This window comes from Mauremys mutica, chromosome 4 (assembly GCF_020497125.1).
Source record: "Mauremys mutica isolate MM-2020 ecotype Southern chromosome 4, ASM2049712v1, whole genome shotgun sequence".
In the NCBI taxonomy this organism is placed as follows: domain Eukaryota; kingdom Metazoa; phylum Chordata; order Testudines; family Geoemydidae; genus Mauremys; species Mauremys mutica.
Window position 1 is genome coordinate 84,148,203 of NC_059075.1, and position 27,058 is coordinate 84,175,260.

At 45.4% G+C, this 27,058-nt stretch overlaps 1 protein-coding gene and 1 pseudogene across 2 annotated transcripts in view; both read right to left on the reverse strand.

The window, feature by feature from the left end:
• The window catches only part of TPCN2 (two pore segment channel 2), a 57,555-nt gene extending 30,973 nt beyond the window's left edge, over positions 1-26,582 (reverse strand). Inside the window, exons 1-10 of one of the 2 annotated variants that reach the window (XM_045015285.1) lie at positions 26,367-26,582; positions 20,240-20,304; positions 19,520-19,596; positions 18,725-18,902; positions 11,909-12,025; positions 8,208-8,314; positions 4,512-4,584; positions 1,851-1,950; positions 1,372-1,437; positions 191-255 (exon numbers count right to left, since the gene is read on the reverse strand). In XM_045015285.1, the coding sequence (XP_044871220.1) occupies positions 191-255; positions 1,372-1,437; positions 1,851-1,950; positions 4,512-4,584; positions 8,208-8,314; positions 11,909-12,025; positions 18,725-18,902; positions 19,520-19,596; positions 20,240-20,304; positions 26,367-26,499 (981 nt within the window). In that variant the 5' untranslated portion in view covers positions 26,500-26,582. Of the gene's footprint in view, positions 1-190; positions 256-1,371; positions 1,438-1,850; positions 1,951-4,511; positions 4,585-8,207; positions 8,315-11,908; positions 12,026-18,724; positions 18,903-19,519; positions 19,597-20,239; positions 20,305-26,366 lie in introns of those variants that run through there. The other variant, XM_045015286.1, reaches the window with a different exon arrangement.
• LOC123370563 lies at positions 25,858-25,957 on the reverse strand (annotated as a pseudogene).
• Positions 26,583-27,058: the final 476 nt, after the last annotated feature.

A 27,058-nucleotide genomic window follows, 5' to 3' on the forward strand; every position in this document is an offset into this window, starting at 1 on the left:
CACACCTTTATAGTACTGTAACTGTGTCCCCAATCAAAGAGGTTGTGCCGCTTTGACTATACCAGTTCACTTCAAACTCCACTCCCATGCGTTTCAGACTTAGAGCTATCTTGATAAGCTGTACGTTTATGGCTCAGCAATAGTGTGATTAGCACATATCAGCACACAAAAAAAGGCATGTTTTACTCACCAGAAGGTATCCTCGAAACTGATTGTATATTATCGCTGTCAGCAAGTTCATCAGAAACAGGTTTCCTTTAAGAAAAGAAATACATATAGTGAGATCCGCTGGACATTTAGTTCAGTTTCTTTGAATCATATAGTGTTTGCCTGAGTCTAAGCCACACAATGAATAATTTGGACCTAAACACACAGTCATTTTTTGGTGAAACAACAGACCTATAGGATTTGAATATTGCTAGCTCATAAAACAGGAACCATTACAACATTTTTACAATAGCCACCAAGAGAGAAATCAAACTCAACATTTCTATTGCTCACTTAAGTATACACCATAAATAATAAGCAGAGTTATAACAGGAAGTCAGGTTTTAAGACACAAGTATTTGTAAATGCAGAAACTAATGAAGACTTTTCAACTGACTAGAACTTTACATCTGAAAACTTTGATAGAAAAAAAAGATGAATTAAATTACAACATTTGCATATGTTGCACAGTAAGCTAGTAAAGTGAATCTAAAATTCAACACAATTAGTTTCCTCACAACAAATATCTGATTCTTGCCCTTCCGCCAGCCCAACTAATACAATTTGCCAATAGTTTGCATGTATGGCTCTACAAAAGTTTGAACTAACAACAGGTCATGGACTAACCTATCTAAAAATGAGAAAAATTGCTGTAAGCATCTTTCATGAAAACTATACTTCAAGATACTTCAGAGAGTTAAATAAAACTGCAAAGTTTAAGTAAAAGAAACACAAAGAAAGAAGACTATTGTGGTTATAAATCCTAGAAAAAAATTAACACAACGGCTTTCCCAGACTCCAATTCTAAGGTTCCTCTGTCAGGGTGTGGTAAAATGATTAACAAGTAGCTTAGCACTCTACAGGCTAGTCTACACTAGAAGGGCTGCAGCTGTGCTGCTGTAGCATGTCTGGTGAAGATGCTCTTGGCCGACGGGAGAAAGCTCGCTCATCGGCATAATAAAACCACCTCCCCGAGAGGCATTAGCTGTATCAGTGGGAGAAGTTCTCACACTGATATAGCACTGTCCACACCAGCACTTAGGTTGATGTAACTTATGTCACTCCGGGGGGTGGCTTATTCACACCCATGAGCAACATAAGTTATACGGACATAAGTGGTAGTGTGTACAAACCTGAAGTTACTGAAGAAAACAGGTGACTTACCCAACACAGTGAAGAGTATGAAGAAGACAGAATAGGCTCGATTCTTAGAATATGCAGGAATCATCACTGTTTAAAATTTTTAAACAAATGAGAGTTAGGAATGTTGTGCCTGAAAGAAACAAACACTTAAAATCCTGATCTGGTATAGGTGGAGACCATGGGGCAAATTAGCTGGGGTAATTGTAATAGCTTAAGTCAATGAAACTACGACAGTTTAAATTGTTTCAATGGAGGCAGAAGTTGGAGAAATTTTTAAAGGCTTTAAAGAGTTAAAAAGGACACAAATTTGGAGCAGTCCTTGCCGTTTTCTCACTAATTGCAGAAGAAACCATTATATGGAAGAAGAGTAAGGATATTTAGGATCATTTGATAGTGGCCAGACTGTAAATTAAGGGTAGCAATGGAATCCATTCCATCAACTATTTTATATTGTTAATAGGAGAGAGGATATGAGAATGACTTTGGAATGGATTGCTCACCATCAGGGTTATTTGCAGTAGTCAGCAGCACCAGCAGTGAAGTCAGTGAATCTGGCAAATTGTGAAAATATCCCACCCATTCCTTGTCTTGCTGCTTATCCTAGACACAGAGACCCATATTATTACCAAAGCAACACTGAGATGTCAACAAGCCTCTGTCTTGCCAGGGAAAATCAGTTAAGAATCACTCAAGAACCCTTTTCACTGCTTGATACAATACAGACAGCCAAGTCTACCAAGCAAGGTGGAAGAGAGCTGTGAGAGTAGTGTAGAAGATGTAGGCAACTTACATGCAAGGTTCTGATACAATCAATCAGTTATGCTGCTGTAGCGCCTTCAGGCAGACATCTGACTGATTAACGATCATTAAAATGTAAGAAAGAACATAGTTAAAAACGGCAAGATGTAGATGTGTTAATACAGGATTTAGGTCTGCCTGAAGTCAATGGACATAGGAGGGAAGATAATGCCACAAAGAGGGAGTGTAGCAATTTAAAGCAATTCTGATAATGGCACAAAGATTAAAAGAGCATCCCCTCCAAGCTGAGAGGGCAGCTCGGTGCATCGGAGAGAATGGGATTCTGAGTATGATAAAATCACCAACATAAGAGACCTTACTGCAGACAGTAGCATCTTAGGCCCCAAGCTACACTGTATGGGAAGCTAATTACCACACAGTTCGCAGACACTATGGGTATGGCTACACTTGCAGCTGTACAGTGCTGCCGCAGGAGCGCTCCTGCGGCAGCGCTTTGAAGTGCGAGTGTGGTCACGGCGCCAGCGCTGGGAGAGAGCTCTCCCGGCGCTGCAGGGACTCCACCTCCCCGTGGGGATTAGCTTATAGCACTGGGAGCCGCACACTCCCAGCGCTGGGGCACTGTTTACACCGGCGCTTTACAGCGCTGTAACTTGCTGCGCTAGGGGGGTGTTTTTTCACCCCCCTGAGCGAGAAAGTTGCAGCCCTGTAAAGCGCCAGTGTAGCCAAGGCCTAAGGGTATGTCTTCACTACCAATGTTAAAGCACTGCCACAGCAGCAGCGCTTTAACGTGGCTGTGTAGTCGCGGCACCAGCACTGGGAGAGAGCTCTCCCAGCGCTGTAAAGCTCTCCCAGCACCAGGAGAGGCGTAGCTCCCAGCGCTGGTGCACTGTCTACACTGCCACTTTACAGCGCTGAAACTTGCAGCACCCAGGGGGCTGTTTTTTCACACCCCTAAGAGAGAAGGTTTCAGCTCTGTAAAGTGGCAGTGTAGACAGTGTAACACAATTCTATCTTACAGTGCAGATGGGAAACTAATCATGATTCCAAACTAAATTATAATAGCTTTTCCAAACTCTTATTCTAAAGTTTCTCTGTCAGGGTGTGGTAAAATGATTAACAAGTAACTTAGCACTCTATAGGCAAAGCTGTAGAACAATTTGTGGATACAATTAAAACAGATCATGTCTATAATACAACGCAGAAACAGGTCGTCTTAGTTACGGACAGCCGACACTCAGATTTTCAGCATGCACAGGTCCTCGGGCCCTAACCAGACTGAAGAACAAGCCATGTTAGTGACAGTTGTGTTTAAAAAAGACCCTGAAACCACAGCCTGAGAACTATTATCAAACACAGTTGTCACTTGCGCAGTCTTCATATGGGAGGAAGTCCCAACCGTCTTGCACAGAGACCCTCTGACATCTCCCAGGTCCTCTGCCAAATAGCTTCTCCCATTGCTAGAAATAGGTCTGCTTGCACTCTCTCACCTGGGTACTTCATTTCTAAATGAACTCAAGTAAGATCAAGAACAAATTTACCCAGGACATGACTAGTCAGACCATAGGCGCCAACTCCGTGGGTGCTCTCTTGCTCTCTCTGTCTTTATATATACACACGCACACACACAAGGCCCTGTTTACATGATGTGATTTTAGGGCCTTTACTACACTAGCCTTTCTGTTCCCACTTTAAAATTCTCACCTGTGCTAATACCAATACAACTTTATCAACTCTAACAACACTGGAAGCTCCTGCATGGATAAGGTTGCTGGCATTTTTACCACCATGTCAGCCAGGATTGCTATGAACTGAACTAGGCAAAGGGATATAAAAAGAAAATGCAGTAGGGAAGTTAGTGTAGTCACAGCTCAGAAATGAAGATGCAGTTCAGTTTTGGAGATATAGCATTTTGAGACTGAGAAAGAAGAGACCGTAAAACTGGTTTGGAAGTGACCTTCCAATGCATTTTTAAATACACCTCTACCCCATTATAACGCCACCCGATATAACACGAATTCGGAAATAACGCGGTAAAGCAGCGCTCCAGGGGCGCGGGGCTGCATGCGCCGGCGGATCAAAGCAAGTTCGATATAATGCGGTTTCACCTATAACACGATAAGATGTTTTGGTTCCCAAGGACAGCGTTATATTGAGGTAGAGGTGTATATAGTACAGCAATCATCAGATTGTGTATGTTTGTAATTCAGTTTCTAAAAACAATCTTCCTGTAAGAGATTATAAATCCATCCCAAGAGTTCTGACAAAAAAGGTTGGGGAATCTATCTGTTCTTGGGGAATGGGTTTCTCTGGCTTAATCGGACAACCAACATATGCAACAGCCACTCAGTCGAGAAAAAACAACATTGGGAATTGTCACAGCATAAATGTTAGTTATTAGTTACCTTTGATCGAGCAAACAGCAGCATGCCAAACATGGTAAAGAGACACAAGTGAACAGCTAGCAGCAGAACAACACTATCAGAGACAAAATATATATGTCGACATCAGTTCTTTTGCTAAAACACAAGAGGACACAGTCCTAAACAAAAACAATGTTTTTTTTTAAAAAGCTAAAGCAAAGTAATTAAACAAATCTTACAGGCCTCGTTTGGAAAAGCATCCCAATTCAGGACCCATAAGCATGTGTCACTGACGTCAATCAAAACCGACTGCAGGACTGAAGTCAATGGAACTTAAGCATGCATCTAAATGCTTTCCAGAATCAGGGTCATAGTCTTCTATCACTTAATTATGAGGATATCATTAGGCCTTATGACCTTCTCTGGCAAAAATATATAGTCTTAGTGGGTTTGATTCTAGCATTAATATGCCCTGTGTGAAACAAAGAGATGTGAGAGGATATAGCAAAGTCTATATACCATACCCACGCATGCGCAGGAACAGGTCTCTTTAAAAAAGCATCATGCTGTGTGATTGCACTCTTTACTTTGATTTCTAGTTAAAGGCTTCTAATAAGAACATACAATGCGATATCTGTACTGCTAACGCTCTCCCGAGAATGAAAATACTGAAGTAAAGCACCCTGCAATAAATGCATCATGGGAGAAGGTAGCCTAATGGTTTGAGTGCATAACTGGGAGCCAAGAATTCTTTATGTTCTACTCACAGCTCTGAAACAGATTCTCTCTCGGGTCCTGGACAAGTCACTTAACCACTTGATGCCTGTTTCCCCTCATGCAAGGGGGTTATGAGGATTAATGTACATAGTCGTGACACATGGCTAGAAAGGGTTAAACATCCTGCAAAATAAATAACCCTCAAAAGACATGTAAGGATAATGATAATGTTTGTGTTTTTGTGTATTTACATATGTATGAGAAGGGTCGATAATGTAATCAGTCCCTTGTCTATGCTGTATTCTGATATCATTTAAATGAACTGTAAACATGAGATATCTCGGTATTCATCTCTCTTTGAAATGTACTGTGAATGGTGGAGGAAGAAGCAATTGGCCTTATGTTAAGCAGTGCAGCTAAGTACCACTGATGGACCTCCTTCAAAGTCATCCTAATTACCTTTTGTTCCCTGAGGAACTCCCAACTTGTCAAAGAGGACATGAAATTGTATAAAAGATCCTTGGGTCTGATTCTGTCATCTCAGATCTGCTTATGCTTCTGCAGGGGAAGTTTGAGTGGCACGACTGAGGTTCCAGTTATGCTGGTATGCCCTGAATATGAGATTTGGACACTATGACCTATGAACTGAATTATAAAGGAACTCTTTGCAACTACAAAGCTCACCATCTCTGCTGGAATCTGAACCTCAATGAATTGAGCTCATGTCTGTATGTAGATTGATCTTTTAACCATACTCTCTCTCTTTTTGTTTTTTAATAAATTTTAGTTTAGTTAATAAGAATTGGCTGTAGTGTGTATTTGGGTAAGATCTGAAACATTCATTAACCTGGGAGGCAATGTGTCCGGTCCTTTGGGATTGGCAGAACCTTTTCTTTTATATGATGAAATAAGATTTACTGAAATTTTCATATCTGACGTGGGTACCTGGATGGAGGCCTGGGGTTGGATCCAAGGGAACTGTGTTGTTTGGACTTCTGAGTAACCAATAAGGCAATAAAGAAGCTGTTTTATGCTGGCTTGGTGAATCTAAGGCTTTGGCTACACTTGCATTTCAAAGCGCTGCCGCGGCAGCGCTTTGAAGCGCTAAGTGTAATCAAAGCACCAGCGCTGGGAGAAAACTCTCCCAGCGCTGTCCGTACTCCACTTCCCTGTGGGGAATAACGGACAGCGCTGGGAGCGCGGCTCCCAGCGCTGGGGCTTTGACTACACTGGCGCTTTGTAGCGCCGCAATTTGCAGCGCTGCAGAGGGTGTGTTTTCACACCCTGCTGCAGCGCTGCAAATTTGTAAGTGTAGCCAAGCCCCTTAGTATTGCATATCCATCAGCTCTATGGGGATTGTTTGCCCCATTCTTTGCAGTTTACTCAATTAGAGTGACTAGAGCTGGCTCCCTACTAGGACCCCCGTCACAATAGTACTTTCAATATAAAAAAATCTTTAGAGTGCCAAAGTATTATATACAAGTGTGAGACACAAACACATTCACATGCACAAATCATCAGTACTGCTATTCATTTTAGAGGCACCACATGCTTTCTGGCAAGACTTAAAATAGACAAGTGGTCTCATACTGAGAAGTGATCATACCCACAACTCTCAGGATAAGGTACACAATCACCAGGCCTCAAGCTACCAGAAAGGAAGTGAAACGTTGAGAACCTTAGGCCACTGTGATGGGAAGCATAGTAACATGCTTATTTAAAACAAGCAACCAACCTGAAGAACCCTAAAATCCTACCAAAACAAAACACTCCATCGCCAGGGCCGGCTCCAGACCCCAGCACGCCAAGCGCACGCTTGGGGCGGCATTTTGCCGGCAGGGCGGCAGGCAGCTCCGGCGGAGCTGCCACAGTCATGCCTGCGGGAGGTCCACCAGAGCCGCGGGACAGGTGGACCTGCCACAGACGTGCCTGCGGAGGGTCCGCTGCTGCCGCGGCTCCGGTGGACTTCCCGCAGGCATGACTGCGGAGGGTCCGCTGGTCCCGCGGCTCCGGTGGACCTCTGCTCCACCGGAGCCGTGGGACCAGTGGACCCTCCACAGGCACGTCTGCAAGAGGTCCCCCGGAGCCGTGGGACCAGCGTGCTTGGGGCGGCCAAATTCTTAGAGCCGCCCCTGTCCACCGCACACGCCTCTCCCTAAAGAAGAGGATGAGAGAACAAACAACACATGCCAGGTGCAGATTTAGGCCTTATCTACACTACAAAATTAAGTTGACCTAAGATGGGTTAACGTACAGCCACCGCAGTAATTACTGCGGTGGTTCATGTCCACACTACACCCCCTCTGTTGGTGGTGCATGTCCTCACCAGAAGCGCTTCCATCAACTTAACTGTGTGGGGCACTGAAAGCTGGTGCGCACACACATGCTCACTGGGGTAGAAGATTCCAACTATGAGCCCCGTGCAGGGCTGATAGCTGGGACTGTCGACCATGGGGGAGGGGGGATCCAGCTGTGAGCCCTGTGCAAGGCTGACAGCCAACAGGCAATATATGTAACACAGTGTCTACGCAGACACTGCATCAGCCTGACCACATCAACCTAAGCACTACACCTCTCGCGGAGGTACAGTTATTAGGTCGGTGTAGTGGGTGACTTACAGCAGCGGGAGCAACATTGTAGTGTAGACACTTACAGAGTTAGGTCAACCTAACTCTGTAGTGTAGACGAACCCTTAGTCATATAGCTTAATGCACTACTGGAAGGCACTCAGCTACTATGGTGATGAGCGCAGTATGAGAAACTATACAGAACAGAATTAGCTCACCTCACCACTAGGGTAACGTTCAAGTTACTGCATAGATAATTTTCCCAGCTATAGGTAGGCCACAGCCTGCTCCTGTAAGGGACTTTCTTTCATCCGCTAATCATTTACCTAGCTGGTCTCTCTCAACATAGAACCTGTCCAGATTCCACACTCCCAGAATAATGAGACTACCTAAAAGGCATGTTCAGGTACCAGGCTGCAACAGATCTGAGGGAAATTACTGTGCTGTTACTTACCTTGTCATTTCTGGCAGCGTTCTGTTGATGCATTTTAATGTCTTTTTCATCATAGAGGAGTTCTGAAGGAGAAAGAAAGGCCGGAGGATTCGTCTTATTCTCACAGTCTGTGAAAATAGAATAGTGGGTTTCATATTGAGCCCTACAAAGTTTCACACAGCAGACACCACTAATTTTTTTGGCATTTTTGTTAGAAAACATTACGAAAATTATGGGTTCCCAGAAATAATGACACTTCATAAAAGGAAATTTTATTATGCAATAGCTAAACCCGGTCCAAAGGTCAGACTATAACTGAAGGCGATTAGAACACTTTGTACTTCTAAAGCTCCTTGTACACAAGGATCTCCTTGTGCTTTACAAACAATCATGAATTAGTTGTCCATCGCCTGGCAAGGTACCTAATCATCATTCGTTTCATTTAACAGCCAGGTAAACTGAGGCACACAGGGGTTAAGGGTGTAATTTTCAAATCACCCAATACATAACCTGCTCCAGGACACAGAGTGAATCAGTGGCTGAGCATGCCATAACCCTGGATTCTTGACTCAGCCCCTTGTTCTAACCATTAGTTGTCAATCCCTTGCCAAGTATATGATTTTACAAAGTTTTATTCTGCAAACAAAAGGCAAAAACTGTATTGTGAACAGGGGAAAGGAACATACAAAAATCTAGTGTTTTTTTTTAAATCAGCCTTTATGTAAATATTTTTTAAAACAAATTCTTTAATTTTTTTAAAAGTGATCTTCAAAGGGGAAAATAGTTTTCTCATTTGATTTTTTTTATTATATTTGAACATAGTCCAAAACTTTTCATGCTGTATTTATCTTTTATTTCTGCTTTCCCTCTCCCTTACAGACCTTTTTTACATTAGAAACATTAAGTCTTTACTCCTTTGGTTTTGCTGAAGGACTCCTTAGGCCACTGAAAAATTATCAGGATCACTACAAGGATGACGGATGGAGGTAAATGTAACATTTTAGACACACAAGGTTTTATTTAGTTTATAGACAGATGGGTCCAGGGTTTGTACATTAGGGTGCATAGGGTTTTCCCAAAAAGCTTTTCTGTATACAAAACCTGTACCATTTTATCTATACCTGTATAGTGAAAGTAGTACAAGCCCACCACCACCACCCAAGTTTGGCTGCAGCAATACTGCTATAAAGGAGTTTATCCCAGTATAGCTCATTCCCATAGAAGAAGGAGAATAGGTTATAATACAATTTTCAGTAGAAAAAAATCACACTCCTATCTGAAATAGCAAAAATGTACAAAAACTATGTACAGACCAGGCCTAAATATCAACAACGGTCTAGATACAGAAGCAGTCGCTAGCCAATATAGAGACTACTTAACTTGATGCAGCAACAAAACAAGACATTTACCTCATTCCCTCAACCAGGGTTTTGGTCTGATGCCCTTTTTGTTGTTGTTATTGTATTTAAACCTACCTCAAAAGTACACAGCATTGGTCCCAGGATATTAGCAAGAAAAGGTGGGTGAGGTATTATCTTTTATTGGACCAACTTCTGTTGGTGAGACACACAAGCTTTTGAGCTTACGCAGAGCTCTTCTTCAGGTCTGGGAAACATATTCTGAGGCTATGTCTACATTATGCAGATTTTAGCGACACAGCTGTGCCGCTAAAAGGCGAGCAGTGTAGCCGCTGTTTGTCAGTAGGAGAGCGCTCTCCTGCAGACTTGACAAAATGTTTGTCTTTCATGGGTGGGATGTGTGTTTTTTTAATATCTCTGAATGACAAAAGTTTTGTCTTTCACTTGCCAGTGTATACAAAGCCTGAGTGCCATAAGTAGTTAGCATAAGTTGTTAACAAATATTTCAAGCGTCCATTCAAGATGAAGTCGCCCGTTAACACTACTCTTGTCACAGGAGGGGGCTGTTAGCGGGTTACAGATTGTTGTAATAAGCCATAAATCCAGTGTCTTTATTAAGTCTATGATTTCTAGTGTCTAGCAAAGTTATGAATTTAAGCTCCCAGGTTTGTCTTTTGGAAGTGTTGTGCAAGTTTCCTTTTTAGATGAGGTCTGATGAGTCAGATACAGAACTCCCACACAAAAAATGATAAAGGACAAAGAACATTATCACCGATGGGCGAACACTCTTCACAAAACGATTACTCTGTATCTGACCTCTCAATCCTCATCCTCAAAGGAAACTTGCACAACATCTTCAAAAGAAGAGCTTTCATTCATAACTTTGCTAGACACTAGAAATCACAAACTTAATAAAGACATTGGATTTATAGTTTACTATAACAATCTGTAACCCATTAATCCCCTCTTTTTTAATCCTATGACTGCAGAGAGGTTAACTGGCACTTCACCTTGGTCTCTTACAATATGGGTAAACTATTTATGCTAAACAATCTATTCCACCTTGTATTTAGCTGTGACATTCTGATTACCTTTCCCAGATCTGAAGAAGAGCTCTGTGTAGCTCAAAAGCATGTCTCTTTCACTAAGAGAAATTGGTCCAATAAAAGACTTTACTTCACCCACCCTGTCTCTCAGGTAAAATATAAAAAAAGAAGCTAGCTGGGACAGCAGAACACTACTGCTTCATATGCAAGTTCAGCTGTTATGTCCATTCAACATTAAAAATTCTCTCTTTGCCACTGCACCAGTATCCTGGTCACTAAAATATGCATTACAAAATTGTGAAGCTAACAATTTAACACTAACAGCACCAACTGCATTAAACCTCTGGCTACTCCTGCAAATGATCTGAAGCAAGGTTTACATGCTTTGCTGGGGGGCAGATGAGTGGTGTTTGACAATGGCTTTGGCACAGGTATCTGCATTAACACAAAATGCAAAACTCCAGCCTCATTCTCTTCCTGTGTATTTAGATCATTTGAATATTTTGTAATCACTGATTGATGATGATGATGATGATGATTCAGTGTGAGTTACTTACAGCCAGGGAGCTGTTGCACAGTAGAGGAAGATGAGAGAAGAGCTAGGTTACTATGATTAGGATGTGTGTGTTTAGAAGCATGTCACAAGATATTTGATCATATTACTCTTGTAAAGTCACATGGTCAAAATGACTGCAACTCCCTCTGAAAAAGCAAGATTTGGCACTATATTTGTCTTAGGATGACCAGACATCAAGTGTGAAAAATCAGGACAGGGGGTGGGGGTAATAGGAGCCTATATAAGAAAAAGACCCAAAAATCGGGACTGTCCCTATAAAAATCGGGACATCTGGTCACCCTTATTTATCTTGACATTTTGAGAGGGAGGGTTGGCTGTGGGCAGCTACTTTCAGTAAATCCTACACAGTTAAATCCAGTGGAAAATTCTGTCCTCTTCCTCCTGCACAATGAAATTTCTGCTAATGGCCAATCTTTTCTATTCCATTCTAATTATCACAAAGACTACTTACATTGGCAAAGCTTTATTTAATTTTACAGAGAGCATTACATCCTTTATTGAGAAACGCAAATTAAGAGTTGCAAAAGACTAGCTTTGCTACAGCAGGTGTTTCCTAATGTCTCATTATGCTCACTCTAGCAGCAAACACAAGACAATAAAAGCAAGACACCCCACCCAGCACTGTAATTTTTAGGCACCACACAGTAAAGGTCCTTCTAAACACCTTCTCTGCAATAATTCCCTCCCTGCCACAAGCCTCCTGATAGTTTGGGGAGGGATGGAGGGAATAACAGTTCTTACCTCTGTACAAGAAAAGCTCAGTGACACAGTCCAGTCGATCAGGGAAACAACCAGTGTCAGGATATAAGCCAGCAGCCATTTCGTTTTCCGAAATTCTTCCCAACCAATTAAATAACTCTGGAAGGCAAACAAAATTTAAACAACTGTTTAAACATAACAAGTTGAGTGGGCACTAAACTGAAAAGGAAACTGATCCAAATACACTGCAAAAGATGTGTTATTGTTAAGGGTATGTCTACTCTGGCAGAGTTACAGCACCGGCAGTTACAGCGCTGCTCAGAGAGCACTGACAGCTGCCTGCGCAATAGCATGATCACATTTGCGGCACTTGCAGCAGTATTTGGAGCTGTGCACTCTGGGCAGCTATCCCACAGAGCATCTCTTCTTCTTCTGCCACTAAGAGTTGTGGGAAGGCAGAGGGGGTCGCGCGGCATCTTGGGTGCTGTCCCAATGCCCTGTGATGCATGCCAGCGATCCCTGTGCTTCCATCTGCATTTAGCGCCATCTTTCAACAGTTTGTGTACTGCGCACCCTGCCTCTTCAGTCTGTAGGAATGGATCCTGCACTGTTGACCAATATGCTGCTCGCTCTCACTAACAGCAGCAAAGATATCTTCCATAATGAACACAGCCTGTGGAACCTGTGGGGACAATAATGATAAGGCCCCCTCTACAGTGCTGGTTCTCCCCAAGAGCCACGTGCCCCATGTACAGAATGGTCCTGGAACACTGATTTCCCCTGCCCCTGCGGTTGCTCACCATTTTAGGAGTCTTTTGGCTCATGTGCTTGCCTGGGGTCAGCCAGCTAGTGACAGGTTTGTGAATAGTGGCCGTGTTAAATCAGTGGTCTGTGTTATTGCAACTAATGCTGCTTCTGTAAAAAGTTGCATTCTGGCTTCACAGATGCGACCTTGGGAGCCCAACCTCCCTCTTTGTTATCAGCAGCTGAATGGCTGCGCAGAATTAGAAAGCGGCCATGAAGAACTACGGAGAACATGCTGCATGATGTTATGATGCACTCCACAGCCGAAAAACAAGAATTGAAAGAGTGGCAGGACAGCGAGGAGGACAGAAAGGAGAATGTGGCGCACCAGAATGAAGCCATGGAGCAGCTCTTAAACGTTATGGAGCACCAAGCAGACATGCTCCAGGCACTACTAGCACTGCAAACCGAGCAACTCCACACCCGCCCTCCCCTGCAGCCGCTGTTGCAAAACTCTTTCCCTTGCGCCCCCCAGACACCATCAATACACTCTTACCAACCTCCTAGCTCCAGTCTGTACTCGCTGCATTCCACCCCTGCCCCGTCACAGTCCAGCCCTGCGGACTCCCAGTACCCACTGCACTCAACCCCCATCCCGCTGCAGTTTAGCCCTGCTGAAGTACAGTACCCGCTGCACTGTACTCCAAAGGAGAATGCTGGATAGGATACCTGGACATACACAAATCTTTAACCATCCTGGGATCCCGCCTACTCCTGGGACCCTCCCTTCCCCCATCCCTTTCAGTGCTGATGTGTTTTTTTGTTTCTCTCTCTCTTCTGGTTGTTGTTTTTTAATAAAAGAATTGTTTTGGTTTGAAAGCAATCTTTATTCCATTAATTGAAAGCAAACAGAGCCCTGCAAAGCAACAGGCAATTTTCTTACACCTTCATAATGCATCATCTACACCAATCACAATTTAATTAAATTTAATAATTGGAGATATACCAATCTCCTAGAACTGGAAGGGACCTTGAAAGGTCATCAAGTCCAGCCCCCTGCCTTCACTAGCAGGACTAATTTTTGCCCCAGATCCCTAAGTGGCCTCCTCAAAGACTGAACTCACAACCCTGGGTTTAGCAGGCCAATGCTCAAACCACTGAGCTATCCCTCCCCTGCCTCCTAGCATTACAAGCACTGCACTCCTGAGTGTAGCAACAAATATTAGTGGCTTTCAGCTTCAAATTGCTGCTTCAAGGCATCTCTGATCCTTATGGCCCCACACTGCGCCGCTCTAATAGCCCTGGTGTCTGGATGTTCAAATTCAGTCTCCAGGCGCTGAGCCTCAGCACTCCAGCCCTGAGTGAAGCTTTCACCCTTCCCTTCACAAATATTATGGAGTGTATAGCATACGGCAGTGGAGGGATAGCTCAGTGGTTTGCGCATTGGCCTGCTAAACCCAGTGTTGTGAGTTCAATCCTTGAGAGGGCCACTTAGGGATCTGGGGCAAAATCAGTAATTGGTCCTGCTAGTAAAGGCAGGGGGCTGGACTCAATGACCTTTCCCTTCTAGTTCTATGAGATAGGTATATCTCCATATATTATATTATTAAGCATAGGAATATTGTCATCGACCAGGTCCAGCCTCCCATATAGGCAGCACCAGCGAGTCTTTAAACAGCCAAAAGCACACTCAACAGCCATTCTGCACTTGCTCAGCCGGCTGAACCACTACTTGCTTCTGTCAAGTTGCCCAGTGTATGGCTTCATAAGCCACAGCATTAAGCGGTCTCCCAGCATCACAATGGGCATTTCGACATCCCCCACGGTGATCTTCTGGTCCGGGAAGAAAGTCCCTGCCTGCAGCTTCCTGAACAGGCCAGTGTTCCGAAAGATGCCTGCTTCATGCACCTTCCTGGACTGTGTTAATGTCTGTGAAACGCCCACAGTGATCTACAAGCACCTGGAGAACCACTGAGAAATACCCCTTCTGATTAATGTACTTGGTGGATAGGTGGTCTATTGCCAAACCTGGAATGTGCGTGCCGTCTATCGCCCCTCCACATTCAGGGAAACCCTTTTGCACAAAGCCATCCACAATGTCACGCATGTTGCCGAGAGTCACGGTCTTTCGGAGCAGGATGTGATTAATGACCCTGCACGCTTCCGTCAACACGAGTCCAACGGTTAACTTTGCCACTCAAACTGGTTAGCGACCGATCAGTAGCAGTCTGGAGTAGCCAGCTTCCACAGTATAATTGCCACGTGCTTCTCCAACGGCAGGGCAGCTCTCATTCTTGTGTCCTTGCACCACAGGGCTGGGGTGAGTTCATCACACAGCCCTATGAATGCGGCATTCCTCATCCAAAAGTTCTGCAGCCACTGCTCGTCATCCCAGACATACATGACGATGTGATCCCACCACTCAGTGCTTACTTCCCGAGCCAAAAACAGCAGTCCACGGTAGTCAGCACCTCCGTGAATGCCACAAGCAATCTCATGTCATAGCTACTATGCGTGGCGAGATCAACGTCACACTCCTCTTGCCTTTAGAGTTTAAGGAATAACTCGGTAAGCAGGGAATCAAGGGAGGGTTTTCTCCAAGACTGCGGCTTCCGCCCTGGCCCTTATGTGGCTCGCCTTTGTGCAGCAGTGGTCCCCCCACCTCCCCAGTGACAGGAGAGTGGTGGAGGAAAGTTACCCTTAATGGAGCAAGAAACAAAGCAACTCTGCCAAAGAACCTGCAGCAGTGGGTTGGCCAGTATCTCCATGAGCGTTGCCTGGAGATCTCTGAGGCAGATTCCCATGAAGTGAGGGAGTCAATCAACACCCTGTTCCACCACTCAGACTAGACATGTGCTGGTACGCACATCATACAGACAACAAGCCTACTTTCTGCAACCCTCCTGTTTGCGCTTTAGCGATTCCCAAAGTCAAAGCCACTTACCAGGGGCCTCCTCTCCTGTTTGCACTTTGCCAAGATCTGACAGCTGTGACTGGCTAGCCTCCTGCAGGGTAGAGAAGATCTCCAGGCTGCATGCATCTCTGACCTCCAAGTCGTCCTCTGCCTCTGGGTCCCCCTCCCCCTCCACATCCTCGTCCAAGATTTCCTCCTCCTGCTCGGTCCACTCTCAACTGGCACACGGGCCACCAAAGTATCCACAGTGGCCTTCACAGTGGAGGTGGGGTCGCCACCGACTATCGTGTCCAGCTCTTTGTAGAACCAGCAGCTCGTGGGCGCAGCACTGGAGTAGCAGTTTGCCTCCCGCACATTGTGGTAGGCGTTCCGCAGCTTCTTCACTTTGACTCTGCACTGCAGTGTGTCCTGGTCATGGCCCCTTTCTGTCATGCATCATGAAATCTGTCCATAGGCAGTGGTGAACTTGAGCCAGTTCACACCAGTTCACAGGAACCGGTTGTTAAATTTAGCAGGCCTTTTAGAAGGCCTATAAGGGCCTATAAGGTTCTATAAGGGCTTTATTTAACAAAAGCTCCAGCCCAAGCTCACTTCCCCCTCCTCTCCACTCTTCTCCTCCCCCTCCCCTGCTTCCCGTGAATCAGATGTTCGCAGGAAGCCTGAACAAGCAGCAGGCAGGCAGATAAGCTGGGGTGCGGAGGGGAGAGGAGGTGCGGCTGTCTCAGCGGCTCCCTTCAGCACAGCTCCTGGTCCCGGAGCGCTGCTCCCTCCAGCCTGGCACCCCGCAGCCGAGCGCCCCCAGCCCGGTCCCGGCCCCCGCCGAGCACCCCCAGTTTCAGCCCCGCAGCTCCAGCCCGGCCCTCACGGCGCCGGTGCTGGTTCCGGCCCCCGCGGTTGCAGCTCCGGCCTGGCCCGGGCCCCGCGGCACCAGTGCTGGTCCCGGCCCCCGCGGTTGTGGCTCTAGCCCGGCTCGGGCTCCGGTGCTGGCTCTGGCCCGGCCGGTCCCAGGCACCGGTGCTGGGCCCGTGCCCTGCAACTCCAACCTGGCCCCCGCAGTTGCGGCTCCGGCCCGGCTCGGGCCCTGCAGCGCTGGCGCTGGTCCCGGCGCCGCGGCTCCGGCCGGTCCTGGGCGCCGGTGCTGGGCCCATGCCCTGCAGCTCCAGCCCGGCCCCCGTGGTTGCGGCCTAGCTTGGCTCGGGCCCCGCAGCGCCGGCGCTGGTCCTGGGCGCCAGTGCTGGCTCCGTGCCCCGCGGCTCCAGCCCAGCCCCCGTGGTTGCGGCTCGGGACCCACGGCACCGGTGCCAGTGCTGGTCCCGGGCGCCGGTGCCGGCTCCGGCCCAGCCGGTCCCGGGCGCCTGTGCTGGGCCTGGCCCCGCGGTTGCGGCTCTGGCCCGGCTTGGGCCCCGTGGCGCCGGTGCTGGTCCCGGCACCGCGTATCCGGCCCCCGCGGCGTCGGTGCTGGTCCCGGCCCCCATGGTTGTGGCTCTGGCCCAGCTCGGGCCCCGCAGCGCCAGTGCCGGTGCTGGTCCTGGCGCTGCGGCTCCAGCCCGGCCTGTCTCGGGCCTCACGGCGCCGGTGCTGGTCCTGGCAGAGCGGCTCCAGGCAGCGCTGTAAGGGGGCAGGGAGGGGGTGTTGGAAGAGGGCAGGGGAGTTTGGGGATCATGGGGGGGTGGATAGGGGTAGGCCGGTCAGAGGGCAGGGAACAGGGGGATTGAATGGGGGCAAGGGTCCTGGGGGGGCAGTCAGCAGGAGTTGGATGGAGTGGCGGGGGGCAGTCAGGGATAGGTATTCCAGGGGTGGTCAGGGGACAGGGAGAAGGGATGGTTGGATGGGTCAGGGGTTTCAGGGGGCAATCAGGAATGAGAGGAGCGGTTGGATGGGGCACCAGAGGGTAGTCAGGGGTCAGGGAAGAGGGGTGGATGGGGCAGGAGGCCCGGGGGGGGGGCCGCCACGACCCTCTCATGGGGTGAGGAGGAGGGAACCTGTTGTTAATATTTTGGCAGCTCATCACAGTACAGAGATATCATAATTCCTACGGCTGGAGCACAGCTGGGACTGGACAGCCTCCTCTCCCCAAATGCTGATGAGATCTAACAGCTCGGCATTGCTCCAAGCGTGGAGCAGGCATGGTCACCTGGAAAGATGTACTGAGACCACTGTATGCGTCACTGAGCAAACAGGAAGAGGACTTTCAAAATTCCCAAGGAATTTAAGAGGTGGGGATGACGGTTGGTCACCTGAGGGCAAGGCAGTAGAGTTCAAATCGATGACCAGAGAGACGAGAACAGGCATTGTGGGACGCCTCCCGGAGCCAATCGCAGCGCTGTAATCGACCGGGGTGTCTACACTGGCACTGCAGCGCTCTATCTCCAGCACAGAAAGCTGTACGCCTCTCATCAGGGTGGTTTTGTTACAGTGCTGCAACTGCGCAGTGTCTGCTTGAAAATTGGCTTGGCAGTGTGTACACCTTGGGAGTTACAATGCAGAAAGCTGCTTTACTGCACAGAAACTTGCCAGTGTAGACAAGGTCTCAGTCTTTGTTTGCAAATATTTCCCATGGAATGTGGAAAAAACACCTTACACTGACTCCTAGAATTCTTCTACTAGCGGAGCTAAGTAAGAGTCAAGAGAAGTTGCAGATGTTCCTCACAAACACACACACACACACACACAAACACATGGTAAATATCTGTGTAGTGATCAAAATGCTGATCCTTCCAAAACAGGAAGCATGTAAGGGTTCAAATTTCAGAAATTAGTCTGAATCTGAGCAAGCTGGATCATTTAGGGCCCAATTCTACAACCATAACAAAAATAGTAAAAATACCTGGCCAAATAAGGTCAGCCAGATCTGGCCCTTAGCAACACAATTATCATTTTATTTACTGTCAGTGAACAGCAGTCTGAATTTAAGGAAATATGGTTGTATTTTTTAGAAATGCATGACTCGGATCGCCCTAATTTTGAAGCGTTTTTGCACTGTTTTTATACATCAACGTGAAGTTGCATTTTTTCCAAAATTTAAGATATAATCAAACAACGCAAATTCAAAACCTGCAAACCTGAATATTCTTTCAAATCACACCATCTCCCAAAATATAAAGAAGGGACAGACAGATCACTTTGACTGTGTCTACCATCAATTTGCTGAACAAGCACACATGCTTCTTACATACTGCAGAGACCATGACTTTGCTCACCTTCACAGAGACGTCAGCTATAAAGACGAGGAAACAAAACAGCTCTATACTTTCAGTCAATCCACAAGGAGGCTCCCAGGCTGTGCCGCGATATCGTATATCTGACGTGACAGTGAGCGAAGAAGGGGTTTCAATGAAAGCCAGAGCCAGGATTAGAGTAATGGTGAGACTCAAAATCCTGGAAGGGTGGGGAACATAAAGACAGGAATAAAAGGAAACAGACACTGGTCACAAAATTAAGTGAGATATCAGAAGGATATCAAATTTCATAATGGTATTAAGCTTAATGCATATAGCGGAAACCATCTGAAAGCACTCTATCACATGCCTATGCAGTACAGGACTTTTTGTCTACATTTAGAATAAAAAGGCCAGCCTCAAACCAAATACCACAGCTTGGAAAATGTTGCTCCTTTAATGGCACAGAACAATAGATGCACTAGAAGACACACAGTTGCTGCTGCTTAATTAAATGCTAGTAACAAAACACAAGTTTGAATAACTGTATGATCCTGCAAACCCTTAATTCCCGCAAACAGTCTTTACTCATGTTACTAGCCCCATGGAATTCTACTGAGCTATCTCCATGAGAAAGAGTTTACAATAGTTGGTACTGTCCATTCTCGTCACTTTCACATATATTCTTCATTTTGATTTGCTAGAAAAATGTGTTTTGCAATAAAACAACAATTATTATATTAGCTACTCAAACTAACAAAATACAGAGACAAGATGTCATTTCAAAACCCACTGCTAAATTAGAGAGACAAAAAGAGCAGAATACCAAGTTCTCACCACTGGCAAATTTTTGAATAATACCATCGATAAAGCCACAGGGATTTGGAGTCCACTCGGTGGTTTATGGAACGATACTGGAGGCAGGAGGCAAAGCACAGAAAAGTAATTCAGAGATCAAGCTATTTAAAACCTAATTTGAGACACTTTCAGCTTTATACTAAGACATAGAGGCTACTAAAAAAGAAAAATTACTGTTCGCATTAAGTGAAGTCCACCAATGACTACCCCTTAGCTTGCACACGTGAAGAAAAAGTGATATGGGAAAGAAACTGCTTTTATAAAGACCTCTTCATCCAAAGACCTCAAAACATGTTATTCATATAAATTATACCTCAACACCTATAGAAGGTAGGCATCAATTATTGCCATATATAACTCAGTTAACTGTGGTACAGAGAGGCTAACTAACTTGCCTAAACCCGTGCAATTATCCAGTAACTGAGCAGGAAATAAAATTCAGGAGTTCTGACAGTAGCCTCCTGATCTATCCAATAAACTCTCACCAAGTCTAATTATTACCCTCACTTATTTAGCGTTCTTTCAATCTAAGGTTGTTCAAAATAAATGTAAATGTGGAATAAACGGATTCTGAAAATAAGAGCTAGCCTAAGAGCTGTGACTTCTGCAACCTCCATGACTAAATCATAGCCTTCATTATAACAGGTAACAAATACATACCACTGTAGGCACAGTAAGAAAGAAACAAATTCTATTTACCTGTATTGCATCTTCAATAAATACTACAGCTTGGTTTATGTAAAGATCATGGTCAGCTCCAGCAGCTGCGAGGTTAAAAGAAACATTGGTCATTTATGTTACCTGGGCAAAGCCTGCCACACCAATTATTAATTATGGTAGCAACGAGGCATCCCCATCACGGTCCAAGACCCCAGTGGGTTAGGTGCTGTACAAAACACAAAACAAAAAGATAATCTGTGCCCCAAAGAGTTTACAATATAGGTATAAGACAAGAGACAATAACAGAAAGGGGAGCACAAAAACAATCAGATAATAAAAGTCAGCCCAATATGCAGAGGTCTCAGCACACCAACTTGCTTACCGTGGTCAAATTTTATCATGTTTTTTAATGTGGATTATGAAGAGATGAAGCTTCTTTCCTATCTTATAAACACTACCTTAACTGAGTTAATACAAAATAAAGAAATCTACTTTTCTTTTCACCATTTACTCTGGGTTTACTCTCAAATTCAGAAGTGAATATAGACTAGTCTATATATAATCAGTTTCACTTTCAGGTCCTCCTGTAGCCTGTTTCTAAAGCAAAGTGTTTGGGTTACAAGCTTTACAGGTCATTTGTTTTGGGGGAGGGGGGGGGAGGGAGAAGAGCAACCTTTCCCCATGAAAATGTCAAAAGATGTCATATAAAAATAAGCTTTTACAAAACCAAAGGCCAACAGAAAGCTTTCAAAACCTTAAATTTGGAACAAAATTTGTCCAAACTGTGTCCCTAAAATGGCCCGTCTCCTGCAAAGAACCATGCCTCTGAACAAGGGCTAAATGTGGAATGCAATGTGTGGCAGTGTGCCAAAGTGAGGGATAAAAAAAATAATAATTCAGGAAACTTAAAATGCTTTGTCAGTGTAACAGTTCTTTAGAGTAAATAGCTCTTTCTATAACCTTTTCATCATTTCTGATGTAAACATTTTCAACAAGGGGGCATAAAATTTGTGTGGACCATTGGTAACCCTGAGGCCAAAATGAACAATATCCCTCAAAATGTAGTCTCAAAATCAGAGATATGTAGGGCTGGAAGGGAAATCATTTAAGTTCAGCCCCTTAAGATGAGGCAGGACCAAGTATACCGACACCATCCCTGACAAGTGTTTATCTAATCTGTTCTGATGGGGATTCCACAACTTCCCTTGGCGCTTAACTACCCTTATAGTTAGAAAGTTTTTCCTAATATCTAACATAAATCTCCCTTGCTGCAGATTAAACCCATTAAGTACTTCTTGTCCAACCTTTAGTGGACATGGGGAACAACGGATCCCCGTCCTCCTTGTAACACTCAATGTATCTGAAAACTTATCAGGTTCCCCCATCAGTCTTCTTTTCTCAAGACAATTTTTTTAACCTTTCCTCCTAGGTCAGGTTTTCTAAACCTTTTATCATTTTTGTTGCTCTCCTCTGGACTCTCCAATTTGTCCACATCTTTCCCAAAGGGAAGCACCTAGAACTGGGCACAGTACTCTAGCTGAGGCCTCACCAGATGCTGAGTAGAGCAGGACAATTACCTCCCCTATCTTACATAGTTAAGAGTCTGCAGGAAACCATAAAAAATAGGTAGCTATGGCTTCAAAAAAAAGTATAATATACTTGCTATTTGAACCCTCACTTACTCGGCAGGAATAATCTCAGTCCCTATTAATATTACCTACTCCCACACACATGTGGTATAAGAATGAGATTCTTACATTTACACAGCACCTTTCATAACAAAGGACGGACACCAATGTCTATCACAAACTACACACAGAGCTTCACTGAAAATCAACCACGTGTCGGCAATGAAGGTCACCATCAGCTGAACGCACATGGTGCACAACAGTATGGGGAGTGGGAGAGGACATTATGGACAAGAACACAAGGATAACCCCTCTTCTAAGAAAAACTTTAATGTCTATGTGAGCAGACAGGACTTCTATTTGCAAGGTCTATTAAAAAGACACACACATCCACACATTGAAAGCTTCTCTACAAAGGGAAATTTATTGGCATTACTATTGTTAATTATTTTTATTACCAGAGTGTCTGGACCAGGACCCCATTGTGCTACGCACTGTACAAACACAGAACATACTGGTATAGCTTTATTGCTATAGTTATAATTCCCCACGTGGACACTTTTATTCAGTGTCATAGTAGCCTTTTTTCAGTTTGATGTTGCTAAATTATGTTGATAATTGTATCATGCCAGTAAGTTGCCCCATGTAGACATTAAGCTCTGAGTAACTTACACTGCACTCAGCATCAGGATTTCTTTGTCAGGATTTGAGTATTTGATTCCCAGAAGCCTACTACTTTGCTGACAAAAACATCCCTTCCACTATGAGGGCTCATAGAGAGGTTAATCAGAGAAAAGGAAAAATGAAATAAATCCTGTTGGAATAATTTCTAAGTGACTGACTCTTACCCAGTTGTTATTACAGGCACAAAGGGCTGCATTTCCAGTCAGCAAAAGTCAGAGATAAAGAAAATCAGAACAATTTCTCTTTAATAGAGTCTCAGCCAAATTCTTTTTTGGTAGCATCTATAGTCCAACACAATTTTACCTTTTTAAAAAAAGATATATAGCTTCAAAATTCTGCACCTGATCTTGATCCTACTGAACTCAGTGGAGTGGTGCCACAGATTGAAATGGGAGAAGGATGGGGTCCTCTCTTTTTATATCTACCACCAGGGCAGGATACAAAACAAAGGAAAAGCTGATAGCATGTAATGAAGTAAAATAAAGCATCACTACATAACAGTTATATTATCATAGCAATGTAGGACTGCAAGAGACCTTGATAGGTCATCTAGTCCAGTACCCTTCATGAAGGCAGGACTAAGTATTATCTAGACAGGTTAGACAAATGCTTGTCAGGGTTTGTTCTTAAAACGTCCGACGACGGAGATTCCACAACCATCCTAGGTAATTTATTCTAATGCTTAACTACCCTGACAGTTAGGAGGTTTTTTCCTGATGTCTAACCTAAATCTCCCTTGCTGCAGTTTAAGCCCATTATGAAATTATCAATCCAAAATTCATTAACAAAGTCTGTAGTAGGTTGAAGCAAGAGTGAAAAGTGAGCACTTCCACCTTTATTTTGATTATATGCCTTTGGCATCAAGGAATCTTTGATTGCCCCAGTAATTAACCCAGTGAAGGGAACCAGAGACAGTCCATGCTTGTAGGGGAGGAGGAGAAGAGTCCCCCTCAGAGAACAAATGATGACAGGGCTCAGACACACACACATAATACATGCCAATGACAGGCTCTAGAGTGCCTGAATTTTAAGAGAAAATGCCAGCTCCCCATGATGTTCCTATAGCTGACAGAAGTTCAGTAACAGCACCTCCAAACTATCCCTGCAGGACATGGCAGTCAAGGAGGCTGACTGGGACATTATGAGAACAAAATTGATCCCATAGCTAGTATAGCTTTGTCCACATCCCTGGTTCAAAATCATAATGCATTACTAAGCAATATGCACCAATGAAATGAATTCCCAAATGACTGATCTGAACAGCATTCAATTTCCTAAGAGGTCAGAAAACAATTTAAAAATTTCACTGCATATTTGTGCGTAACAACCACATCTTTTTTAAACAGACCCTGACATCAACCATGAAGACGAATGCAACAGAAATTAAATTGCTTTGAAAAAAATACAGAGGCTGCTTCCAAACAGCAGAAAAGGCCTTTATTAGTCTTATCTTTTTAAATCTTAGATTCCCCATTTGTGTGACCACAGAACAATAAGGGCAAAGTTGATTACAGGAATATTGTCAGGAACTGGGGAGTGGGGGGGAACGGTTAGAATGGGATTTTTAAAAACACCAAGTATTGACTTAATTCCGCTCCCATGGATTTCAGTAAGAATAGTGTTAAGGCAATGCTGAGCACTTTGGAAAATCCCACGCTTAGGTTTTATATTAAAATAAATGTGTTTGCAGTTCTAGTAAAGATAGTGCATAAATCACACAAAACTACCAAGAATGCACTACTCAAAGACCTAGTCTACACTCAAAGTCAGGTAGACATAGCTACAGCACTCCAGGGTGTGAAAAAAAATCACACCTCATAGCACCATAGCTATGCCAACATAACACCCAGCTCAGGCACAGCTAGGTCAATGGAAGCATTCTTCTATCAACCTAGTTACAGCCATTCAGAGAGATGGATTACCTACAGTGACAGAAAAAACCCTTCTGTTGATGTAGGAAGCATCTACACAACGGCACTACAGAGCCATAGCTGTAGCAACGCAGTTATAGTGCCCGTAGTGTAGACATGATTGGGCCCAATTCTTCTACCCTTATACTGAGCAGTATTTAACACGAGAAGTCAAACAATGGAAGAAGTCAGAAAAGTTACTGGACAAGGCACCCTCCCACAAATAATCTACAAAAGAAAACATCAGTGGCTGGGACATGTGCTGAGAATGGAAAGAGAACACGTACCAAATACTGCCCTTGAATGGAAGCCAGAAAATGCAAGAAGAAAGAGAGGAAGACCGTGAATAACATGGAAATAAACAGTTCCGCAGGACATCAAGCACCTCAACATGAAATGGGAAGATTTGGAGAGAAGAGCAGTTGACAGGCAAGAATGGCAAATGTGGGTAGCACAATGTGCAGCAAAGCACGGGATGGACTAAGGTCTAAGTCACACAATGGTGAGTAAGTAGCATTCAGTTCAAGAGTACTACTGAGTTCAACACAAAACTGGGCCACTGTGACACAATTATGTAAAGTGCCTGCTACAAAAAGTTTGCAATCTAAGGCTGGGATTTTCAAAAGAAGCCTAAGGGAGTTAGGGGCTCGATTCTTACTGAAATATGATAGGAGTTATAGAGTTAGCCACCCAACTCTTGTTGAATTTCAAATAGGAATTAAGCACATACCTCTCTTTGGCTCCTTTGAAAATCCCAGCCTAAAGACAGTGTGAAGTTTAGTTTATACAATTTTCCACAAGACCTTCCCTTCAACATAAAGACATCTTAAGCACCCACTTAAGACGTCTACATCTCTTGTAAGAGAGAGGGAAAAAAGCATTTAGCTCTTAACATAAAAAAAATCTGAAAGAAAACAGCATGATGCAGGAGTGGAGGGTTGATAAAAGGTTAAACCTCAAGTCTTCTTGTTTTTCTTCACTCATTATCCCTAGTCAGCTGGCTCATCCAAAACAAGTAAGTAAATAAATCAGTGGCATAGTGACAGTAAGTAATGCAATGTGACAAATCAAACTGAAATCCACATGCCAGCTATGCATATACACTATCAGTCTATGGGCATTAAACCTGATACACCAGGGCTTGTCTACACTGGGAAATTGACAGAACTATCTTATTCCAGGACAGCTAATTTGGAGTAGCTCCCTGTGTGGAAATCCTATTTAGGAATAAACAATCACTTTAGTCTGGAATAAACAGTGCACTTCCAAGGCAGAGCAAACTGTTCCAGAATAAAATCACCTTTATTCCAGTACAGAGTGTCCAGATGTGGAGCTACACCAGTGCACTTTATTCCACCATCAAATACTTCATCAGTTTCCCCCTACAGACAAGCCCTCGGTCTAGAATGATTAGGGGCATCATTCCATTGGCCCTGAATCTCTGTTCTGCAGCTGCGTGTCATCCTTGCGCAGGGGCCATGCTAATCTTCTCTGTATCGTTCCAATTTTAGTATATGTGCTGCCGAAGCAAGCACTTGCATATGTTCTGCAGCTGCCACCCACCCTAGAGTCACCAAGGCCTAGGTTCTGCAGGCACCAGTCCATGTGCTACAGGCACCGCCCAGCAGGCGCTGAAGTCCCTGTTCTATGGGCTTGTCTAGGCAATACCCCCGGGCACTGAGATCGCTGATCCAAGGGGCCTTTTAAGCTCTAGAGGCTCTGCCCCCCCCCCCCCCCACGGGCTGCAGCGCCTATGCTCTACGGGACAAAACCTACCTACTATGAGCTCCCCCAGAGGGGCAGGCGCTTATGTAGGTGCCACTTTACAGAGCCCCGTCCCTGGGCAGGCCGCGGAGCGCCCCAGGATCTCCGTGCCCCAGCGGGACCCCTCTGCGAGGCACCAGCCCGTGGCACCGCGCCCGAGGCTCCCCCGGCCCCACTCACCGTCCTGGACGGTGCAGGAGGCCGCGGGCTCGGGGCAGTCGCCGGCCCCGAAGGTTCCCCGGGGCGGGTAGCCGGGGCCCGCTGTCCGGGCAGGCAGCAGGGGCTCCTTCTCGGTGCCGGCTTCCTCCTCCATGGACAGCGGCGGCGCCAGGCGCTCCCCTGCAGCGGTTCCCAGCCGCGGCCGCCCGGCTCCCCGGGAGAAGGAAGGCAGCAGCGCGCACTCCGCCGGGGGCTCTGCCCCGGGAGAGCCGGCTCCGCCCGCTACACGTGACCCGGCAGCCAGCGGGAGGAGGAGGAGCCGCCTGAGCCCGGCCCGGCCGCCCCTTGCGGGACTGCGGTGCTGCCGGCGGGCGCTCGAGGGGGACTCGCAGGGACTAGGATCAGGGGGAGCCAGGGGCTTCAATATGCGACGGGCTGGCTGCCCCTCTTCCTGGCTGGGTGACTCACAGCTATATCAGCATGATCGCTGCTGTACCAGGCTCGCTCCTTCAGCTGTATGCAGGGGAGCGAGTCAGGACATAGGTGATAAACACTTTCATTTCTCCACGGGAGAGTATCCCACAGTCACTCCTGCTGCCTTGGTTCACACTGAGCAGAACTATAAATCTCCTGAAGGGCTGGAGCCTACATTGCTAACACAGCATCATGATTGTTGTCGGTAAAGCGCTATTGTCACAGCTGCACAAGACAGC